Genomic DNA, 25,093 nt, shown 5'->3' with positions numbered 1-25,093 from the left:
CTTTAATAGGGATGGAAAATGTGAATTTTCTGTGCATTCCAGGAACAATTCCTTGGGGTGGTGACCTTTAGCACCGATTCTCTGAAGACAGGAAAGTAGTCGAGTGTTTATCTGGATGACTGAAAGCTTTCCCTGGTGGAAGTTTATGGAAGTGTTAAAAGGGGCGGATAACACGGGCTTTGGAGGCGCTTGTCCAATGATCTGGAGGGGCTTGGAGAGCAGATCTCAGCTGGCAGACATTTAAATGGGAGACAGCTCGGCGCTGCTGCAATTTGTAGGCAGGACCCGACATTCTCTCTCTCTATGGACTCCCGGGCAGATCCGGGCTCCCACGCCACCCGCTCCAGCGAGTGACCCACCGGTCAGAGCCCCGCAGAGCCCCAGGCCACGCCGGGGAGCCACCGCGACCGAGCCGAGCCCCGCCGCGGAGCCGCCGCCGCGCAGGTGAGCTGGGACGCGCCGCGCTGCGCGCACTTTCAGCGGGGGCGCGAACAGCTCCGGCGGCTGCGGAGTTCGGCCAGTCTCTGTGGGAGGCAAAATTTTAAGCTTTCTATCCTACCTTCAGAGAGGGGCAGGGGAAGGAGCCGTTCGCTAGTGTCTAGCAAAACTCCAGGGCGTCTAGGTTTTGCAGGGGGTGACGCCCGTGCCTCCCGTCCTCGGGAGTGAGGCGCGCCGACCTTTCCGCCGCAGCGCTGGGGATTAGGGCACCGTTACATCTCTTTCCCCTCACAAGCACGGGGACTGCAAAAGCCCCGTTAGCTCTGCCTCTCATCTCCGCCTACAGCATCACTCCTGACAAATTGGATTCGGCGCCCACCCGAGACACGGAAAAATCCCGGCCCGGCCTCTGCACGGAGCGGGGCGGGGGCAGATCCCCAGGTGCCAGCCCCATCCCGTCTCGTCCCGTCCCGCCGAGCTGCCCTCTGCGAGGCCGCTCAGCCCCCGGCTCTGTGCTGGCTCGCCTTTGCTCTTCGGAGGAGCGTGCTCCTGGTACCTCAGAAGCTCCCGGGCGGGGTGCGTGCCGTCCGGGGCACTCGCGGTGTGCCCACGCGCTCGGGTGCCGCGGAGCGGAGGCTCCGCACCGGCAGCCGCCCGTGGGCAGCACCGCGCGTCCCGCACCGCGCAGCCTCGGGCGGGGCGGGACCGCAGCGGCCGGAATGCGGCTCCGCCGCTGAGCTCGGCGCCCTCCGCCGCCTCTCCGCCCACCTGACTCGGAGCCGCGGGAGTTTTGTCGAGCCGACGGCTCCGCGAGTCCGTGGGTCACCGCTGCCCTTACCGCGCTGACAGGCCCCTCGGCCCGGCCGCAGGAGCGCCGGCCGAGCGGCTCCGCGGGCGCGGACGGGCCGCGCTCCTCCCGGCCCGGGGCCAGCGGCACGGCTCGGCGCAGGGCTTTTCCCTCCTGGAGCACGCCTGCTTGCTTGCCCTGTCCGTTTCAATACGATCCCCCGGGGGCTTGGCAGTCCCTTCGGCCAGTTCGTGCTCCGTTGGGTTAACCTGGACGGCGGCCGTGCCCCGTGGGAAGAGCCGGTCGGTGCCGCCAGCCGCCGCCAGGAGCGTCCCCGCCCGCGGGGAGTCGGGCCGAGTCGCTCCCGGCCGTGCCAAGCCAAACCCGCGGTCTCCCCGCCCCGACGGCAGCCGGCCACCCCCGCGGCGCAGGGGCCAGCCCGCGCTCCTCTCGGCCCGGGCGTGCGGCGGGGCCCTGCTGCCCCGCGGCCGTGCGGGGCTGGCAGCGAGCGCGGCCCCGGCTCGCTGTGCCGAGCCGCAGCGTCCCTTCGTGGCCATCAGCCACGGCCTCCTTCCTGGTGTCCCACTCGTGGCTCCTCTCGGCGAAAGAGCGGCAAGCCAAGCCCGTTTCGGTCACCAGGGCTGAGACGCAAACCTGCTTTTGCACAGATGGGCTCTGAGGCTCCAGCGCGCGTTTGGCTCTCCCTGCTGCTGACAGGACGCGGGGTTTACTCAGGCGTTCTGTGAGCGGCGACTTTTGGGTGGCCAGCGGCCCCCCAGCCTGAGCTGCCTCCCAGCCCAGCCCGGCGACCCGTGAGCTGCAGAAGCGCTTCGCTCCTGCCCCGCTCCTCTCTGAGCCCAGCGAGCCCGGGATAAGCAACCAGCGGCGCTGGGTCTGTGTGAGTGACAGGAGGCGCCGCTGACCGGAGGAGCTCTCTGCTCCTCTTTCGAGTTCAGTGCCAAGCTGTGCTTAAAGCATTTATGTTTTTTCTCTCGGCAGTGCTCCCCAGAAATGCGTAGTTTCTGCCGAAGACTCTCCTTTCAGCACGCGCGGCAGTGCAGAGAGAGGAGCAGAGCTCTCCTGGTTGTTTGAGGGCTCCGTGAGGAAATGTGTCTGAAGGAGTTTGGCGCTAGGGCGCTGGGAGCTGTCAGGCTGCCTGGGCGTCTTCAGGCAAGGCAGACTCGGGGTTGGTACCAGCCGTGGCCACCATGATGTTCAGCTTCCCGGGAGTCCCATAGGATGTCCTACAGAAAAATAGTTTCTTAAACGGGGAATTCTCAAGGTTTCAAGGGTTGGTTTGTTTGTTTGTTTTAAAATTGCTGCCTGCACTCCTTATATGTCTCAAAACTCCCCATCTCTGTGACTCTCAAGAAGAAATTTTCTGAAATGTAAATATATCCAAATTCTATGAAACACAGATGTTAGTTTTTCTGTCTTGATTTCAGAAAAAAATGCAGTTTTCTGGGAACTGCCATTACTATGCTTTTTTAATATTTAAAAATACAGATCTATGTACTATGAAAATATTACATAAGAGTGTTTCTGTAATTCAGATGTAATATGTGAGGCATAAAATTACTCTGATCCTTCGGGACATAAACCACTTCTATTTTTGCAGTAGTTAAAGGGATTGTGTTTTGTATCTTTCTTTGGCTTGTATTTGAAGTCCACCAAGTAACTGTTGGTTGTGATTTTTTTTTTTTTAGTTCTTCATCAGATTATTTTTCATGTTTCTTGTGAAGCACAGGAGTGCATGGCTCTTCAGAATATTTTCCTTGTAAATGGGCTTTACAGATGAAGTTACAAGCCTTTTAAGATCTGTGAAAATTTTGCTGTATATTTCAACCAGATTTCCATCCAGATCTTTTAAACAAGTTGCGTTGAGCTAAAAATGTCAGTAGTAACTTTCTGACTCTGCCTAGGAACTCACAGAGAAATTCTGTCTATGAACTGACATGTGGGGATCCTTAATTCATAGCAGAAAATGTATAAATGAAAAAAATTACAGCCTAATCGTATGAAATAGTAAACCTGAAAGCATTTACATTTCTCTCTCAATAGTTGCTAGTATTAATCCACACATTTCTTAATCTGTTTTAGATGATGAGATCTCAGGCTCTAGATAAACCACATATGAAGTGATATGAATGTTAGGGCCCAATTCTGCTCCTGTTTGAAGTCAGTAATAAAACTTCTTTTGGCTTTGGACTAAGAGCTTACAGATGATGAAAAGTGGAACTCCACAGTGAAATGTGGAAAGAATAGAGTTTTGGAGTATTGTGTTACTTTTAAAAAATAAATATTAGTCCTGTCATATCTCTCTGGATCTGAATGAAATGAGGGAATTGATCATTTTGGTTATGGTCATCTGTTTGTTCAAAGGATTCTCAAATGACTTCTCCAAAAGATTTCTGGTTGTGCCAATGTAACAGCCAGTTAGTATCAAGTAATGAAAATTTTGCAGAAACATGGAATATAAGCTTTTAAAGCCCGATTCTCAGCTGCAGAGCTGTAACTTCTGCAGAATTATGACTAATGAGGAGAAAAAGCATTTACTTCAGGAGAGGTTTCTCTTCAGTAAAACTTTGAGTATGGTAACACTGATTTTAGTTACTTCTACTGTCTTCTTTGTGTTCTGCTTCTTTTAGTAAAAAAAATCCCCACTGTTATAGAAACATTCACAATTGCTAACTCATAGATGGATGAACCACTTCACTTCCTAATGCAAGCAAAAGGTGTCATCTTCTCTCATAAGCAAAAGCATTGATTGCCCTGGGACCAGAGGTGCTGCAGGGTACCCATACTGCATTTTTGCTGTTTTCCTTCCTGAGGCATACCACCTCATTTTCTTTTGTATTTCACATTTTAAAAATTAAAATCCTTATTTTAAAATAAATTTTTCATTGGTTATTAAAAAAAGATCCTGCTTAGATGCTTTGAGGATCTTGGAGTTCACACAGCCCCTTCTGTATTTAACCTGTATTTATCCCTACATTTCTGGATTAATTTTAGATGTGTGTTTTGGAAGTGACCATAACAAATGTTTCTGCTGAGTGGCTAATTTTCATTTGAGTTACAATTTCTTTTATGAGCATGCAATGCAGCTTCCACCTTTAAGGCTGGAAACCAACCCAGTGAAAAATTACCTTCCTCCCAGTTTAGGATTACACTGAAACACATGCTTGCATTTCCTTAGGGATAAGCATGTGCTTAATAAAGTTGCATGAATCTGGGCTACAGATCTTACAATAGTATATATTACTGTGAAATGTCCCCCAGATTCCCATCCCAGAGTACACCATACACCTCATTTTTGTAGGACTAGACCTTGCTGTTCCACTGATTGCACATCTCTGGAGGAAAAAAAAAAAAGGAAGAAAAAAATGTGTGGCTAATTTTAAAAATAAAAGTAGTCCAGGAATATGGATGTTGGTGGAACTTCATTCAAGTTGTAGGACACGAAATAAAATAAACACCTGAAATTTTTTGGCACTGCTTACAACCTAGCAATTTATTTTCAACTTTATGCAATCACTTTTTTTTTCTTTTAAGACTCTGGCACCATATTGAGTAAATGAATTGCATATTAAAATAATGGTGACTAGACTGTCGCCAGATAAATAAGAATAGTTTTGGAAGAAATCATTCTGATCTCTTGAGGGAATAAGCAATAGTTAATAATTCTTTGAAAACTTATTTTAAAGACAAAATTAAAATGAAACATGTTTAAATAATATTCAGGTTGTAATAAAGATGAGGAGAAACCAGCAAATGTGAAGTCCAGGCTGACACTTGAAATTATGCTGCATTATTCCTTAATTGGAATACTCAACTTACTTTTGTCTGTATCAAAGCCTTAAGGTTACTAAAATTGTGTGTTCCATATCATATTTTGTTTAGATTCTAACAGCAGCCCTTCCAAATTGTCTGTTGGAGTCACCAATTGTGTCATTCTTATACCCATTCCTTGGCTGCCAAACACAGGACATGCTGGTACATAGATTACTGAAACGAATGCATACATCTATGATATATCAGGAACTCCAGGTGCTCTAACAATCTGCTGACAAACACTAAAAATATTAGATCCACAAGCAACTCCTTGAATGTAGTGGAACGCCCTATGACACTTTTCTACTTTGGAAATTCCTCTCCCAGTCCATTTGATGAGAAAGGCTGTTTGAAGAGCATAACATTTATTTTCTCCATGTGACTGGAAAGACCTAATAACTGAGAAATTAGCAGTTATTTTTTACAGCAAACAGTACTTACCCTGAGCCTCTGCTGAGTCTCTAGGTGGCCCTCACAGCACTGGCATTTGGCTGCTTTCCTGCCTAGTTGTGTGGTCTCAGGCAGAGCAGATGAAGCCATCCAGGACAGTGCCCATGGTTTCACATGTTTCTCAGGCAGTAACACAAGAAGGACTCTTCAATTCAAACACTATTTTTTTCCATACTGATAAAGCAAGTCAAGTGCTTTCCCTTTTTAATGCCTGTGTCTCTTCACAATTTTAGTGTTTTCACAGTGGTTTCTTTTGCAATTAGTTGCTTATTTTTGGTGCCTTCTTCCACGCTTCCATGGGGAGGTTCTCTCAGAGACTTATTCCCTCATCTCTCTGTCTTGCTACCAGGTAGCTCCTTTTAGGAAAACTTGGAGACAGACCATGGTGCTTCTGGAAGGGGGAAGTGTGACGCTGATGAGTTTCTTCCATGCTGGTTGGTGTTTTAAGCTGACTGAACAGCTTCAAGAACTCAGATTTGGGAAGCAACAGAAATGGTGACATAAGGGAGGAAAGGATAAGTAGGAAAAAACCATTCCTATGCAATAATTAGGTTTGGAGCAGCCATACAGTTTTGAAGGACCTGATCATCTCTACTTAACTGCACTTCCTGAAGTGGTCTTTTTTTTGTGTGCATAAAGTCTATGATATTTAATGTAATTTACAAAATTCTGCTGTCCTCCAACAACATCATTCTGTGTAAAATGAATAAGATTTAGGGATCTGAAAAATTCTTAGCACCGTGATTGCATCTGTATTGCTTCTATCAAGGATTCTGAGTAATGTATGAGAGGATGTAGTTTGAAATGGTAAGACTCTTTTAACCTGTACCTAACTATTTCATGTTTGTTGCCTAACTTGTTGCACATCTCTCAGCTTAAGCATCATTACACTCATTACATTGGACCCCTTTAGAGGCGCAGTGTGGCAGAGGTTGGGAAGCTGTAAAACAGGCTGCAGGTGTATACAACATATACATTATATACTGGATGTTCATTATACAAGGAGCTCTATAAAGTTTCTGATTCTGATTAAGGAACACAAATCTAGACTGCATCTGCTGAGACAAAGACTTTAGCCCTCTGTTATTGTAGGTAGCTGTGTCATGTAAATGAATCCTTGTGTAGTATAAAATTTGTTCTTCACCTGTTGTAAGTCAGAAGCATATGCACACCGAATATGTCAGTGAGCTATAAGAAGGGAATGAGAATTAGGCACATGGAGAAAAGAGCTGGAAAAAATGGAGGACACACAAACAAAATTCTGTTTGGGCTTACTTTCAATAACTCTATTTGAAACCTTTTATCACTTGGTAATTTGGGAACAGCTTTCCAGCTTGTACAGGCTTGAATGCTTTTGTTTTATAAGTGTGTGTGCACACACTTCTTTTATGGAGCTGAAAATTTAGTGCATACCTGGTTTCTGTTGCTATCTGAAATTCACAACTGTGCTTTATTTCCTCCACTTCCTTCATATAGGATGGTTCGCACACTGTATGCCATCGGTGCCTTGTTTCTTCTGATGGGATTTCTGCTGCCAGCAGCTGAAGGGAGAAAGCGGAATCGTGGATCTCAAGGTGCTATCCCTCCTCCTGTCAAGGATCAGCCCAATGATTCGGAGCAAATGCAGACACAGCAGCAGTCAGGCTCCAGGCATCGAGAGCGAGGAAAAGGCACCTCGATGCCTGCTGAAGAGGTGCTGGAGTCCAGTCAGGAGGCACTGCACATCACTGAGCGCAAGTACCTAAAGCGGGATTGGTGTAAAACCCAGCCCCTCAAACAAACTATCCACGAAGAAGGCTGCAACAGTCGTACCATCATCAACAGGTTCTGCTATGGCCAGTGCAATTCCTTCTATATCCCCAGGCACGTCCGTAAAGAAGAAGGCTCCTTCCAGTCCTGTTCTTTCTGCAAGCCCAAGAAATTCACCACCATGACTGTTACGCTCAATTGCCCTGAGCTGCAGCCCCCAAGAAAGAAAAAAAGAATCACCCGAGTTAAGGAGTGCCGGTGTATATCTATTGACTTGGACTAAACTGAGAAAAAGGAGCAATTGCACTCTGACTGTATGCAATCACTGCCAGCGTGAGAGTGAGTGGCATGAACCAGCCTACCTTCAAGGCTGGGCAAAACTGAAAGGGACCTAGTGAATTACCTAAAGCAAGCAAAACCCCCCAAAAGAAAGAAGAAGTTCATGTAAGGAAAGGGCATGCATGTGTGTATGTGTGTAAGGGAGAAAATTGGTACGGATGAGCAAATGCATGAATGTTCACTACCAAAAAAAAAAAAAAAAGTAATGGGGTATGAGACATTAAAAAAACCCTAATTACCCATAGTCATGAATTAGGTTTCCTAATTCATGTGTATATTCACATTTTTGCTGCTTGCTGGGAAAGTGGAGCTGTGGCTTTTGCGAATGTTCACCTTTGTGCTATTTGCTTTTACTGTATTACGTGAAAACATCAAAGCGAGGGGACAATATATTTCAAAGCATGAATCTATTCTTATATAAGAAATAGACAAAGAGCAATTTAAAGTGTAGCACAGCCATCACTGAAAATAGAAGCTGTGTTGAGAGTTCGTAACACGCTTCTTCAAAAAAATAGCTCTAATCCATAAGCCATGTCTGGAGATCAATGGGGGGATGTGGGAGTGCTGAAAAGTCAATATAGGTGGATGGGAAACAGATCTACAGCAACTTAGAAAGCAAAAGGTCAAAGCAAGTAGACAGGGAGAGTACAAAAGGGAGTAGAAAAAGGAAAGATACATAAATAGGAAAACACAGAGGAAGAGATATTTTCTTCTGTTTACGTTTTGCTTTAATTTATATACCTAGTCATATATTACATAAATTAAAAATAAACTATATACAAGGCTATAAATATACATCTGAATTCTGATGGCTCTCTAAACCAAACAGAACCCATTCTTATGCCACTAAATCCATTTGATGTCTTGTATTTCTGATATCAGTTATTCTTCATATCTACATATATATGTATATGCAGTATCTTTTAGGCAGTGGTATCTATACATACATGCAATGAGTGTGCCTACTTCATTGTGTGAATCCAAACTTCTCTTTTTCACACACATACATAACCGCAGCACAGAAATCTTGCTAACCAAGATCAAGTACAGAATGGCAGTAATTTAGTACATAAAGAGTAGAGCAAAAATTAAAACAAGCATCATGTGACTGAAAATGCAATAACCACACAAGAGACAAAAGACATGACATTCATGACTAGTAAACATTGCATTGTTATTGTTATTTTAGCTTTGCCACAGGCATGCAGTTTGTTGAAACAGAGATGCAGAACTTTGCCAGCAATGGTCCTCTTTTTATATCTTTTACCACAGACTTGCATTTAAACTGGATTTGGAGTAAGTAAAGAGAATTTCCTGAACACTTAGGGCTGACTGCCCCTCTCATTTGGAGGGAAAAAACATAAAAGGGGACACATTACTTCCAACAGCTCAATGACTCTCACCTGTGAGGTTATCTTGTGTTTTCTTTCCTTCAGGCTTAGGAACTTAAAATTGATCAGGGCTGTAAAGTTTGGTAAGAGCACAGAAGGTCCTACAAAAAAGTTAATTTAATGAGGTGTGTCCTGGGGATTGGACCAGAGAGGCAGCCCATCCATGCATGCTGTCCTTGTTATTCTGAGCTCTCGATGGTCCACGTTTACTGTATGATGAGTCTTGGAGGGTCCAGGACTCGGGTTCCCCACTCAGCTACAATATTCTGTAGCATCCACTATCAGTACAACTGTGCCCTCTCCCACCAGACACCTCTCTCAGCCATAAGGTGATTATTTTGTCATTATTTCTAGCCATAGAATGTTGAGGAGGACAATTCTGCCCATAGTAACTTGTCCAAAGGGAAAGATATATGATGAGTGGCATGTCACGGGTGCATCCTATGTAGCCTCCTTTCATCAATTGTCCCCACCTGCTACATAATGCATCATACATTTATTGATGATATCCTGCATCTCTACAACTCATCTATTTTTTGCTCTAAAATCCACTGCTGTGAGGTTTGTGTTTGTAAAATTAAGGGATTGCAATGAGTTTATTGGTATTATTAAAATACATTTCATTTGGTGTGCTCTCACTCAGCAGTTTGACACATGTCTTAATGGATTTTAAAATCCAGTTTTAAAATCTGGAATTATAGGAGGTAGGTTTCCACTGTGTGGAATGTGAATAGTTAGACAGAAAGATGTGGATATTTAATGTTATTATTAATACAAATTCACTTTCACTGATAATAGGCAGGGAATATTTTCCTTTAAATTACTTTTTTGATATTTTTTTTCCCAGGGGAAAGGGCCAACCTCAGTCATTGCTGGAAATTTTGTACTAGCTTGGGTTTTTGTCCAAGAAATGGGAACACCTTATGATTTTTTCTTGTATAGTTAACAGCAAAATTCACATTTTCTTTGACAGAGACTGCTATGTACATAACCCCTTAGCTGTTAAGCAAAGCTTCAAACATTAATGACTCCTTTAAGTTTTGTCTAGAATTCTCAAGGAAAATTGATAAAAGTATTCCAAGTCTTTATGTTCTAAAACTGCCTGTGCATAGATCATGATGGAGCTCCCCTTGAGGCAGATCCCCCTCACCCATGTAAATTTTATACAAAGAACTTCTATGAATTGCTAGTTATTGCCTGAGAGTAAGAAAGTTCTGCTAACTTACAATTATATGAGATATTTAATATCAACCACAATATGTATTTAAATGTCTGCTTTATTCTAAAAACAATGGACTATATAACCTAAGGCTGCAGTATTTTCATGCTCAGTCTCACAAAGCAAAACTTGGTTTAAAATGAAGTTTTAATTATTTTGTAACTGAATAGAATTGGAGTTTTTTCTTCCCAGCATTTTGTACGTCATTTTAACTACTAGTAACAAATAAATAAAATATCTTCTCTAGACTGTGTCTATTGTTGTTTGTTTTTTGGTTTTTTTGTGGTTTTTTTAGTTTAGATTCCCCCCCCCCCCCCGCCTCCCCAAGTTTCCAGCTCTTTCTGGATCTGTTGTACTTTATCCTGACTTCTGTGGTTTCTCCTAATTATAAAAGGCTTTACATTATGACAATAAGACATAGAGACAAGCAATGGCACCATCATTCAACACGGCTACTTCAATAAGGCTTTTAAATGAGATCTGTCACTTCCCCCTCACCCTTCCACAATTTATAGAAGGAAAATCTCAGTCTTTGCTCACACTTTTCCCCTTGTAAACCATAGAGTGACAGTTCAAAATATAAATCAGCCTGGAATTGTTGTAGAGTTAAAGTTGGAGTTGGCCTGCCTGCCTTATGCCTTATCTCAGTTTAATGTCTAGCTGGCAATTTAGTCCCACTTCCAGAAAAAAAGAATAAGGAACATCTTTGCAATACAGCATATTACAAGCTGCAAACAAGGAGAGGAGATGCAAAACAATTATAAAAAACAGGAAGATTTGTCACTGCTGGTAGCACATATGCAAGGCCAGAGTTGAGGAAGGAAAGAGAGAACCAACCAGAGAGATCAGATTTCTTCAAACTTTCCACCCCTTTTGGTTTAGTCTTCCTTTACATCTAGCTTTGCCGTGCTTCTAAAATGCACTGAAAACATAATAAAATTATCTAAGAATCTTTTTTTTTTTTTTTTTTTTTTTTTGGAAGGTAATTGACTTTTCCTGGACAGTTGAACAGAATAAGTTTCCTTGAGAAGTTGTGTGTATGTATCTTTATTTGAATATTTAAACCAGAGAAAAACCTTCTCAGCTTAGCTTTCTAGTACTCCATGATACCATGGTCTTATTATTTATATAGTAACATATAAGTTCATTATAGTTTATATTAGTCCTACATATCAGCTTTGAATTGAAGATATCCTCCCATGTGCTTTATAGTTAGCTAGACTGATCAGAAGGTAAGAGAGAGAATTCACACGCCTTGCTCTGCTGTCGGGATGCAGGCAGAAATGAGCCCCTCCTTTTCTCTGTCCCTGGTGGGACAGGCTGGGTCAGTGTTGGGGTTCCTGCGGGTGCTCTGCCAGCCAGTGCTGCGCCCTTGACTCGCAGGGCCTGGTGAGACGGGGGCACGGAGAGAACGCTGGGCAGCAGATGTGCACAGTGGGCACCCTGGGCTCAGCCGGGCACACTGCGCCACGCCTCTGCTCCAGCTGCCTGGCACCGGCGCTGCCTGCCTGGCAACAGGGACCTTGCCTTTGCAAAAATGATGGGGGAACTTCACCTTGTCGTTTGCCTTCTCCTGAGTGAATAAAAACCTGAACCAAATAAAAAACCCACCACCGAAACAAAGCAAAAAACCCAATCCAAACAAAAAAAAGCAGAAAGGAGAATTAGAAGTGTACTCTTGGGGCTGATGTTCTTTTTCCACTGTAGATGTAAACCTACAGGTTTTAGTTCCAATAGGTTTCCTGAAGGAGAACAACCAAGTGAAAAAACTTAGATCTTATTCACTCCAAATAACTCAAACCTCCCCTAAAAGACACCTCATTAGTTACTGAAATACTACGGTCAACTTTGGCAGAAGAACATCCAAATTTTTTTCTGAGCTGTCCTGCTTACTTGGATGCTTGCTATGCACTAAAAAAGGGGAGAGCTGCATCATTTAAATTTTAAGGGAGTGAAAATTTAACGTGCATTTATATTTAGCCAAAACAATAGAACTCACTGGTTCGTATTTTTAATAACAATAATATACTTTTTTTTTTATCAGCTGAGCTGAAAACAGGAATTCCCAGCAATGCGCAGGAATCATAAAGAATCCCAGTGCAGATTTTTGATGCTACCTTGTAATGCATCTACATAAAAACATCTGAAACCAATGTGCACTGCCTACCTGGAAATGTAGCTGATGACTTTAAAGTGCCTTGTCTCAATGTGTGGCTTCTGGCTGCCTGAATTCTTCCTCTAGCTTTCATGGGCCTGGATGGAGGAGTACAGAAATTTTAACTTGCTTCCTTTCCTATTATTTTTTAGAAGTTTTGAAAATAAAATTTGTAATCCACCTTTTTTTGGATAAGCAAGGAGCAAGATATGAGAAAGTCTATACTGAGTTAAAAAAAGGTTCTTTGGGATTGCATTAAAACCCCCCAAATTTCTAGGCTGTGAATAAGCAATAACTCCTCATGCTGTGGTACAGACGTAGATGACATAGCTTGGGGATGGATCAAATGGAAAAATTACACTGACTCACAATAAAAAATTCTACAAAGAAAATTGGAACTTCCTATATTTGCATTTCTTTTTTAAAGAATGCCTTGTGGAAAAAAGTAATATTCCAGTTCATACTACAAGAGCAAAAAGGAACAGAGGTTAAAAATTCTCTCTCTCCAGAATATTTGAGAGCTATATCTTATCTTTCTGCCTAGCAATATCAATAAGGTTTCTGGCTAAAGCAATTGGAAAGAATTAATGTGTAATTTATATCTCATATGGGATAGAATTCTCAAATTCATTAATCATAATTTTATCATATGGCATCACAACTGAGCACTGTTGAGATTTTTGATTCATATAATGATGAATTTGCAGACAAGATTGTCTTTCTTTTATTTAAATTTTTGTAATTCAGTTTTTGAAGTGTAAGGACACATTCAATTCTGTATTTAAGGGAAGAGATATACTCTCAATATTTGCTTTGTATTAGTCCACTGTTCTATACAGAGAATTAAAAAATCATGCTATATAGATGTAACATGAATGTATTTATTTCTCTAAATAAAGGTGTGAAAGCCAAGCCGTGCATTAGATATATGTAAAAGTCTGGAAAATATATATTGGATAAGATCATACATAAAACTATCGGGTACTGTGCCAAGATTTTTAAGAACACACTTTAGGAGTGACTAGTCAGCATGACACTAGTTACAAGAGTAGTCACAAAGAATTTATTTTTTAAGGTTGGCGACAGTGTTTTGTGTATTCAGTTAAGTTTATTTCTAGACAGTTACACTTAATGGAGGAAGTCTTGCTGAACATCTCTCTTTAGGATCTGAAGGACCTTGAATGTTCCTTCGAAAACAGATGTTCATGAGGGACATGATTTCCATTTTTGTTGTTAATTTGTTTCAACTCAAATGAATGAGGAGGCTAGAATTTGGGTGTTAAGTTAGATTTAGCAAATAAAAAGGAGAAAGAAAACTATGTGCACAATGGCAAGAACTTATTGAATGGATCTAAATCCTATGGTAGGTAATTTGATCTAATTTTTGCAGAAAGGCAAATGCCAGATGTTTGCTCCACTTTGATCTTAATAACACTTTAGGCTGCAGACAATAAGATTGGTTTAAAATTTATTGTCTCTTTGATTTCTCTATTCTAATGCTTTTTAAATTCTTTACACAAGACAGATCTATATATAGGCAACTGGGGTGGCATCAGAAGCATTGTGTACTTAAGACATTCTTGAAAACCTCAGTATGGAGCAGTGTTTGCTTTTTTATGCATCAAAACAAAGCCAGATTTTATACAAGCAACATTCAATTTTCATTTTATTATAATGTCTCTTTTTATTTTGCGTATGAAGTTCTGACTGTCGCATCTGTGGCACAGCTCCTTATATGCTTTTATCTTTCAATAACCTTATTAAAAGTCAAGACAATATATTAAATCAACATTAAGCAGCAGGAGTTGAAAGTTAAGCTAATCCATTCCTTTGCATTGGGAGTGTAATCTATGTAGATCTCTAATTTCACCATTTAGTTGCTTTTAGTGTTTCTTTTGTACAGAATACGCTTTCTAAAAGGAGAACTGCTGCAGAGTGAAAAATTCTGAGGAACCATAATATCCAAGAGGTGCCCAACTTGCCTTTGATCTGGATCTTCCCATTCAAGGAAAACATTGCTCTGTCAATGTGAGTTGAACTAATCTTAGAGCTGCTTTTTAAGTGCTCTCAAATTTCTCCCAGGATATCTTGTATATTCACTACTACTGAGAAATGGTGAAAAGCAAGTAAGACTCAGGACAAACAGTAGAGCAAGAACAATGGTTAAAAGGAAATAGAAAAAAAACAGGCAGAATGTCTTATCATGATTCTCTGGCATAGTTTGTACCCATTGGTCCCTTAGATCCATGCATGATGTCTCAACAATTGGTTTCACTCTGCTCAGCTCAGTAGTCTGAAAGTTCAAAAAGTCAGAGCCAGATTTTCTCTGAAAGAAATTCTGAACTTTGTCTGGTGATGAAAATGCCATTGCTCAGCTAACCGAGAGAACAGCTACCATGGCAGGTTTTCTTAAGCTGTCAGCCTTGATCAGAAGTCAGCAGGCTCCCTACTCCTGTACAACTAAATTCAGTTCTTGCAACAAATTCCTTCCTTCAGAACCAAATATTTTATTTCGTTACCAAGGAAAAAACATCATACACAGATGCACAAAAAAGTTAATCTCTTTCTATCACATAAGCTAAGTGAGGAGACTTGCAATTAACTCACCTCAAGAGAGAAGCTGAGTAAAACAAAAGTCTTCCAATAAGAATTGTTTGAATGCATCTTCACATCTTTTGTTCCTTACCATTGCTGTAACTACTGAGGAAAAAAATATCTTTATGTATCTCTATTACAATGAAGTAGTGTTTGCATAATTCCTAGGCACATTTTGCCAGTCCTCTCCTTGACATGATGTACAACCTTGTGTCATTTGAGAAGGGACCATTTGAAATGACTGGACAAGTATGTCACAAAACACAGGGAGGTTTTAATGGTAATTTATTTAAATGCAGAAGCACTGATTTCCTAAATGGACACTAGTTTTCTATAAAGGCGTGATGTTATGACACTGAAAATCTTTTGTAGCACTGGCTTTTGTGCATCATAGCTGAAAAGTGTGCAAATGCTACACAGTGAAATTTAATGGAAGACACACAAGGAAAGATTTTAGCTTCGACATTTATCTTTACCAACACATGGAACCACCTTGATCTGTTTTACTGTTGATGAAAAACGAAGGTAGTGTCCATTTCACAGGAGAGGATAGGAAGTAAGAGTCAGTGTGATGGATGGTGAAAAGAAACAGAGGGCAAGAGCAAAGAAATATGAGCGTCAGGTACTGATCTCAAAGATGAGGTCTAGTCTGCTGTCAGAATGTGTCTAAATAGCTTATTAATAACAGGAGAGATGTACTGGCATTAGTGTGAAAGGAGGAGTGTTCTCAGTTTGTACTGTGCTGTCAGAAGTGAGCCATCTGCATAGAGTTTGTAATTGTTAGCTATGAATAGACTACACAAGTACAAATCAAGCACAGATCAATTCCTGTGAAAATATTCACTTACTTCAAGGCATTTATCCAGCAAATAACACAGCAACAATCACTGCCATCTCTATGGAATCTCAAATTCATTCACAGGGTGCATAGCTGCACTTCAGTGTGACAAAAAAAGTCCCAGAGAAGTTTTAACCTCATTAACTTGTTACAAGTAATAATTTAATTGCAAATGCTTGAAATTTATTTTTTGATTGATATTAGTCAATGGGTGAAACAAACCCCACTTTCTCCTACAGGGAAATATGAGGGTTACCAGGGAAATCTTTTAATCTTCTGTAATGATTCTAAGTGCACCTATTTAGGATGATGTCATTTTGCCTCACCAGTTCTATTCCCGTTTAACCTGTCAATCCCAACAGCAGCTTGATTTCCATCTGGGGCTGACATGCTGAGAAAAAGAAGACCAAAATCACTTGTTGAGGTGACACTGAAGAGTTTATGTTAAGGGGAACCCCTGGAAAGTGGGGTACTTACATCTTATTCTTTCTGGCAAAGGATTGAAATAAGGGAGGCCTGCAAGACCAGAAGTACAGGGCACCCTTGACAGGTTCAAGAGCTTGCTGCTGAAATCTCTCCCAGTAAATGTCAGGACAACATGCATCTCCTGGGAAGTAACCTGATGTATTATTACATGCCAGATATTTTAATTATATTTCGGGAATGCTTAATTCAGTGTTGCAAGTCTTGCTTGATTTAGGCACCTACGTTTCATCTCCAGTGACTTGCAATAAGCTTTTCTTCGATATATTACTTTTTTTCCAAATAAAAGCAGTATTTGGCAATACTAATTAGTTTTGGTTCTGGAGTTTTCAGATTTCAGAAGCTTCAATAATTTAATTTGCCGATGAACAGCATACTGCCTGAATAGTTACAGAAAGAGATTCTCCAATAACCTATGGATTGTGCCTCTGGGAATAAACTAATTGTTGGGCCTGTTCAAATGAAATGCTACAAAGGAGTTACAGACTGCAACCTTCTCTCGTTGTTGGTGCAATGATGAGAAGCGTACACCTACAGTATTCATTCAGGTCAAAACAGCCTGGAAGTTGGGGTGGCAACTTTGAATTTTCCAGCTTCAGCCTTAGTCTGTGTTTGCATAAAACCCTAACCTTACAGCACAACTTCAGACAGGACTTTCATGCAGAGGACACAAGTGCCAAAGCCTGTGTGTAGGGCACTGTCTGACTTCCATAAGGTAAGGCTGGAGGGCACATTACCCTGTGAGCTGGGATCGATGTTACACCCCGAGGCACAGGTCAGCATGTCCGTCACGCACAGACGAGATCGTCTGCACCTCTCGGCTGGAGAGGGATGTTATTTTCTTAAGGAGCAGGATGTTATTCCTAGAGGTCTGCCCCTTGGTAGGGTCAAGAGTAATATTTTATGGTTAATGTTTATGATTAATTTTGGCTGTGGCCTTTCCTTTCAGAATTTGTATGGTGTCAGTTCAAGTTGGTAAGGGGAAAGCTTGACAAGGTTAAGGCGTGAACCATATACTCACTTTTCCTTCCAAAGTAAATACTACAACAACAATGTACATGGGAACCAAGCAGCACATTCCTAAATCAAACCAGAAGATTCATACAGGGAACTAAAACAGTAGGGTCCAAGAGAGTGGGTTTTGCCTTTTTGTTTTTTTTAATCCAAAGGATACATTTTCAGAAAGATGCCTTGGGAATTAGGTCAAAGCAATCCCAGGAGCAAAAAGGGCAGTTTGGCATCAGATTTCTTGTGCTCACGTTATTTAAAAATTAGTATTGTCTTCACCCTCATTCTCTCAAAAATTCTGCTGAAGTAAGGTGACTGATTCTCAGTTGTTTAATGCTGTTTAAAGAAAAGAACACGCATCTTAATGTGATCCAAGTTCACACTGATTCTTACTTTTGGAAAATATCCCGATCAACTTTCCAACTTTGAATAGGATCTTGAGATTAACATGCAACTTGTTCTCTTTTTAGGTATGTGAATTCAGAAACTGTTTTCCCTTCATGTTTTTTACTAATGTAATAGCTTTTCAACAGGCTTGCAAGTGAACTTGGTTTTATATTTTAGAAGACACTTATGACCAGAAGAGGTGGGAAATTTCTTTTAAAATATCAAGGTGTTTTTGTTACCGGGACAATATATATATATGATCCTATAGCTTGGTTTCTGTGGCAGTGTCAGCAAACAGCAATGAGGAGAAAGAAGTACTCTTGTGATATTGTGAAAACCTCCAAAAAGACACTACTGTATGTAAGCAATAAGGACAACTTCAGATGTATGTGCATGAAGCAGTCTCAGAAACCCATCTTGGATTTGCATCACCATTTTGGAGTGTTGGAAAGTATCATCCAAGGGGTATGGTGGGGAAGATAATTTTTGAGAGTTTCTGATGATGACTTTAAATCTGGAAGAGAGGACTAGCCTTGACCTTGTCTGTTACTCATTCTTAGGAAATATTTTTTGTAATCAAAGAATATATCTCACACTGTGCTTTCCTTTAAAATACTGAGCAATTTAAAAGTCTTTCAAATCTTTAATATCACTGAACTTCAGACCCTAAGGGTAGCAATGTGACCTATAATAAAAACACTATCATGAATGCATAGCCTTTTCAGACCTTTTCCATTGCACCACTGCACTTTTCAAAGACAGGATTTCTATGGCTGCTATGAATCACATATAAAATGAGCACTGTCAGCCTTCATAAACTCTTCAATGGAAATTAAAGATTCTCAAAGTTAAAAACAAAGGGGCATAACACACTTGTCTGATTCACAGTCCATCAACAGCCAAAAATACTGCTACAGATGCTGCAAGGCAGACTGGCAAAGAAAACTTTAAAACATCACGATGCTCCCATTTTTGAGGTTAATAAGATAAGCAAAAGATAAAAAATATCGACCTCAGAATTTAAAAACATTTTCCTTGATTCACACACATGGTCCTTTGGAGTGCAACTATGTATGGCCATTTCTGGGTTAAGCTTTTTGAAACAAGTTCATTTCAAGTTTTACTGCTCAACTACTTATATATTTGTAGAATTGTTTTGTGCCTGACTCTATGACTAATTGAATCTGAAGTGAAAACTTGTAAGTACTAACATAAATATTTACAGGTATGACCAAAAATATGGCTGAGAAGTTTAGAGGTCAATTATTGGAGCAATTTCAAATGGCTTAATCATTTCAGTCTTGAAATTTGCAGTTTGAATAAATCTTATGATCTTAGAAATGAACAAATATTGGAGCTGGATAAATGCTCATGAATCTAGCAATGGTTTCTTAAATAGGGAGGGAGAAAGAGGAAGAAAAATTTACAAAGAGGAAACAATGCAAAATGGAAAAAAAGAAAGAAGTCTTAGAAGTCTTATAACACACTGTGACTGAAAATATTATTCCTCACTCACCCCTCACATTCTTTTTAAGAAGCTGCAGAGGGTTTTCATGAAGGCCCAGCATGCCTAAACAAGTTTCACTCAGAAAGAATAAGTTGTAAAAGTTAAATCACCACTCATTTCTTTTGAGCCTGTCTTCAGCTGTGATCTGTGGAGCTTTAGTTTCTCTTTTCAGGCGTAGATAAAACAGTACTGTAAGACCAAACTAGAAAACCCCTAACTTTTCCCAAGTGTCTGGGAATTGCCTTTATAAGAACAGCATTTCTTCAAGCACCAGTCTGTACAGTAAATGACCTATATGCAACCCAGGCACTTCTGAAGCCCATACACCTGTTCATCCACCGTCCTGCAGGGAAGATGCGGCACATTCACGAACGTGTCAGAGATTGTCCCTAAGAAGCAAAAAGCCCTAGAGCAAATAGACACAATGAAACGTAACAGTTATATAGAAAGCAAAACCAAGACTTGCAAACTGTTTTCAACACTTTTTTTGATCCTTACCAAAAAACTGGCATGCCTGGCTTTGAGGCTTGCACTTTTTTTTTGCATCTGGAATCCCTTGGTTTGTTGACTTAACAGTAGCAGCACTCTCAAGAGCAAGGACTGCTTTGTTTGACCTACTGTATTCATCAATATTTGCATTGCTAATTTCATTATTTTGTAAAGGACCTTGGGATTTGTCTCATGAAAGAGGTTACACATAGAAATCCCCAGTCTGCTTTGATTAAAGTTTTCTGACCAATACATCTCAAATGCTCATTTCCAGCTTTTACGGTTAATTTTGTGCTTTCCTGAACAATGCATGTGTAAAAATTTCATTACAGATTGCTGAAATACAGATATTAGATCTACAAATGGATCAATTTCTTTTGCCATATCAACAGAATAGCTTATCTTAGATATATATATGTATACATATTAAAAAAAATATACATATGCATATATATACGTATCTGCATATTTATAGAAAGTAATTTAAAATTTGCCTGCTTTTATTTCCAGATTTAACTCCTGGATAAATGGCTGTGATACTTACAGACACGAAAAAATTTATCTCTGAAATTCTTTAATTGTATAGATCTAATCTGCCATTTAATTAGAGGCAGAAGCTTGCTTTATAGTATTTTAAATCAGTGTATCACAAATTAATTCTGTATTTATGAAGTAACATTTTCAACAGTCCCAGAACTGAAATACATTAACAAATAATAATAATAATAATACTACATCATAGAAAATAAGATTTATGTCTGATGAAAGTTTTGTGTGTTCAGAAGAGTAGCATTTATTTTAGACCTTCAGGACTGGTCTCACAAATTTGGACTTCTGTTCAACATGTATGCTATTATTCTTGGAAATAAATTCACTTTATCTGATGTATTTTCATCCCTGCATGTAGTATTTTTATTTCAGAATAACACAACACAACTCGATGGCAAATACTGCTCTTTGGCTGGATGTTGTGTGTTGCTAAAAACATCCTGCATTCAAAGAAGCATAAAGAAAGCTCAAAAACTTCAGGCTCCAGCACTTCTTTTGGACCCAAGGATTAAATTCAGGTTCTTAATGAACAAGTTAGCTGTTAACGTGAATAAACCATCTGACATCCTGGTGTATCAGGAATCCAAACAAAAATGTTTATGAAGTCCATCTTTTCAGCAGCAAACTATTTTTTTTCTTACAGGATCGTGAAACTAGACAGTCAATAATATGAGAAGGAACAGAGAACAACTGTCTATAAGCTGGACTGTTTTCCTCAGCTACTTTAATTAAGATGATGTAACTAATTACATACTGTTTAACTGGTCGTGTTTATCTTGATATTTCTAACATGCTCATCATTGTGGCATCTAGTATGTCTCTATGGACTGAAAGAATGGTTTGGGTTGGAAGGGACCTTAAGATTATCTCATTCCAGCTCCGATGCCATGGACAGGGACCTTGCACTAGATCAGGTTGGTCACAATTCCTATGTGTCCCCATCTGCAGAAAACTGATTGCAATCAGTTCTTCATATTTGGTTAATGTCTGCACCTTGGTGATTTTTTTTTTTTGGCAATATATCTTCAATTCATCTATGTAGCTCAAATCATGGCTTAGATACTTGTCTTTTCCATGATGAAAAATGCAGATTTTCAACTCAAAATCATGCTGCTGCAGATTTGCTGAGTTTCTCCACTCCCTCTTTTAACCTGTTGTGATTTTCAGGGTCTGTCATAGATTATATTTGCTCTTAATCTCTCTTGACATGATCACTCCAACCTCTGCTTGGCTAAGGATTTTCAAAGAAATACTTTAATAATGTTTCCAGAAACATCTAAAACCAAATCACAGTCTTCTGGTTTTAAATTTATGTGTGAAGCTAAAAGCCCACTCAAAACTGCCTAAAATACATGTCTTTGGAGAGTTGCTCAGCATCCCACTGAAGATCCTTCCAGTTCCTGTAGTCCCCAAAATGGTCAGTTGCTGAATGAAATCACAGCATAGTTTTCTACTAAAACTGTAATTATTTTCTATTCTGATAAGAGGAAAACTAAAAAAAAATACACTAATCATAGGAAGGTGTCCTACACTATCAGTGTAGTTATACAAGTAACAGTAAAATCTAGACAAAATTATAATTCAATTCATAGTTTTTTTCTTCCCCTAGAAAACATAATACAAATATTAATGTCTGGGGACATGGATTATAGAAACCACTGAGATTCTATTTTATTATGATTTTTTGGTTAGTATGGTCTGAGTTACTGAAAAGCTTTTCAATATTATGCATCTGGAAATGCGACGAGTTGCCAAAAGTGAGATGATAACTAAAGGACATCTACATCTTCAGATGTGTGCAAATTGTTTCAGATTCACCCCCAAAAAACACCTTCAAGATATTGACTTCAGTAAGGTAGACATCCAAATTCTTTGCAGACTGAGAAATAATGTCTTTTTTACTGAGCACACTGAACCTGGGATATTAACTGTATCAGTAAAGCAGTGTAAATAAAAGAAGTTATTTAGACAGAATTTTTTAAACAGAGAAACCTACAGAATCCCAATAATATATTTTGCATACAAAAAAGACAATTGAAAAAATTATCAAAAATACTGAGGAGGAAAATATAGTCTTTTATTTACAGTCAATGTCTCCTTAAGAATTTAGTTTAAAAATAAATACTCCATCCCACTACAATAACTTTTACAAAGTCATTCATAGCGCATCTTGGTTTTTGAGAAAATTATACTTTCAGATACACAGCAGAAACACACACAGACACACACACACACACACAACATGGAATAGGGAAAAAGCACCTGAATCTATTTAACTTTTTCTTTTAAGACATTTGTAACATATTTAATCAGGAACTATTCCAAGGAGTTTAATTTTGAAAACCAAAAAAAAAAAAAGCTAAACCATATTAATATTCCATTATTTTTGCTTTACATATTGTAGGATGATAAATTTGAAGTTGATTTCAATTCAAAGGACAGAAAATATATAATTGCTGAGTATATTTGCAAACATTTAAGCAAAGCTATGATTTTATTAAAACAAATCCCATATGGACATCAGAGACCTAAATGCTGTTATGTCTGTGAAACTCGCTAGGTACACATAAACCACTATCAGCATTGCAAGAGAATTTACCATTTTGCTACATCTTCAAATAGAAGTTAAGAAGCCAAAGAGGGCTCTCTTTTGATGATTTTGTATCATATGGAGAGAAGAGAGGGAAGCACACCAACAATAATAATGTTCAACAGTGCAAATATTTAACTCAGAATGACTGGAAAGGAAAAAGAACCCAAATAGCTAAGTGAAGATTGAAAATCATACTATAATCCTACTAAAAACACTTTCCAGTGGTCAGGCCTTGATTTTTCACGTAATATTATTTCTGCTTCCTGCAGCTTCCAAATGTGGCAAAGCTTTCAGTACAGTGAATAATAGCTAAGTACAATGGCAGGGGCAGCTTTTGTTCTTGAGACTGATATAGCCCCCACCAAAAACAGTGTCATTATACATCTGTATTTCTTAAAGTATATAGTTCTGTTATTCCTGGGGAACATACAGTCAGTCATTATCTGGGCATTCATAGCTTTGCTGAAAGCACCTACAAGAGAGTGCTTTTATCAACTCTGCAAAATCCTTACCCAGTCCCATCTGACACGGAGCATAAGTCTTCCTTTGCAACAGGTACCACTGGTTTCAAAACCAATACAATACAACAAGCACATTTCACTGGACATAGCTTTTCTGAACTTGACACCTAAAAATTTGCTCCATTTCCCTCTCAAGTCTCTCTCTTTTCCAAGCTATATGGAGATGAAAGTGTGTTGTTCGGGCTACATGCCTGATGAGCATACACACAGATTATTTCACTTGACTACAGTAGCACTCAGGCCCCCTTAGAAACTTGTCCAAGAAAAGCTGGCTTGATTGTCTGATGTAATATAATCTTTTAATTAAACCTAAGCAAACTTGACTTCAAAAGAAAATCCACAAGGAAGATATAGTGAGGTTTATATTATTGTTTCAATGGCACTGCAACATTTTCATTCGTTACAGCCCTTCTAAAACCCACTGGATTATAACACAAAATAAAAAAAATTAATAGAATGAGAAAAAAAGTATTGTTTTTATGTGGAATGAAATAATTTTTATTTCTTCACTTTCCTGTCAGATATGAAAGAAGCCTAGAATAGAACTGTGAGCTTGTTCTGATTAATTACAAAATGGTACCCTCCCATGTAAAATCTAGAAGATACCCACACCACAAAAATAAATAATTAAATAAATAAATAGAAAAAAAGAATTGCAAGAAGAACATGGCTTTTCTCCAGTTTACAGTGGTTAGCTGCTATTGGCAATACACCCCCAAAACTACTTTACACCTAAGAAGCATCAGGTGCTTTACAGCTCCAAGCTATAGGAAATAGTGCTATAATCTTACATTGCTACCCAGTTTTTGCAGTTTCTATAACATACTGTTTGTGGAAGGTTGCTCAGGATGACCATTTGTTCAACAACAATGAATTGTGCTTATATCATGGCAAATGAGACAGTAAAAGTACTAAACTACAAGCTTGGCCCCTCTGGGAGAAGTCTAGAGGGAAAATGTACTATTTAAAGTACTCAAATGCATTGTTCAGAGATTGAAAAGTAATCTTGTGGAAGATTAAAAAAAATTAAAGAAAATTATCAACCAGATAATTGAACAGGTCCTCTTTTTACAGTCACTTGAGCTTCTATAAGGCCGCCATTTGTCAGTACCAATATAGTACATAAATCTCAGCCTGTCAACACTCTTCAGGTCTTTGAACTGACCAAATACCTTATGGTTCAATGTCTATCACAAAAATATCCTAACATTCTTGGTATTATTTTGTGCCACAGTTAACTTCTGATTGTAGTTATCAGTGACGACAGAATTTGGCCGCATCATTTGGCCCTATGATACAAGTACTAGTTTGTGCTTAAGAGAGGCTGAGAAGGCAGATGTCATGGCAGCTAAACTCATCTTACCTCTAGGAAAATATGAATGTTCCTGCCAGGACAACACTGGGAAACCTGAAATACAGTGGTCTGTCAGGACTCTGATGATGGATGGCTATTTCAACAGTTTTTGTAGTCAATATTCTACTGGTCAGAGCACAAAGAGTAGGGCAATATAAGTGTTTCTGTTCATATCAAATAATCATATGATCAGTAAGAGGCACAGAATGATGTTCATATACATGAATGCAGCATTTCTGAAAATTGTAGAACCTAATGAGCCGATACATACAATTCCACAAAACTTTTGCTATCTTGGAAGAATGTTCTAGCTTTTACCTTAATCTGGAAATATAGGTAAGATCTCTTTCCCGTTTGAAAATCAACCATTGACATTATTTTCCAGTCTCCCTTCCAGGATTCGCCAGGAC

The 25,093-nt window shown here is 39.7% G+C and overlaps 1 protein-coding gene across 1 annotated transcript; it reads left to right on the top strand.

Moving 5' to 3' along the window:
- The first annotated feature begins 153 nt into the window (after positions 1 to 153).
- Positions 154 to 10,452, top strand: GREM1 (gremlin 1, DAN family BMP antagonist). The gene is made up of 2 exons (XM_021539244.4): positions 154 to 444; positions 6,983 to 10,452. Exons 1-2 carry the CDS (start codon positions 245 to 247, stop codon positions 7,536 to 7,538), a joined length of 756 nt encoding a protein of 251 aa, XP_021394919.1. The 5' UTR covers positions 154 to 244; the 3' UTR covers positions 7,539 to 10,452.
- The last annotated feature ends 14,641 nt before the right edge of the window (positions 10,453 to 25,093 follow it).

The sequence above is a fragment of the Lonchura striata genome, chromosome 5 (genome assembly GCF_050655825.1).
Source record: "Lonchura striata isolate lonStrDom1 chromosome 5, ASM5065582v1, whole genome shotgun sequence".
Taxonomy (NCBI): domain Eukaryota; kingdom Metazoa; phylum Chordata; class Aves; order Passeriformes; family Estrildidae; genus Lonchura; species Lonchura striata.
The sequence above is the reverse complement of the archived record's forward strand: the minus strand, read 5'-3'. Positions and strand labels throughout refer to the sequence as shown.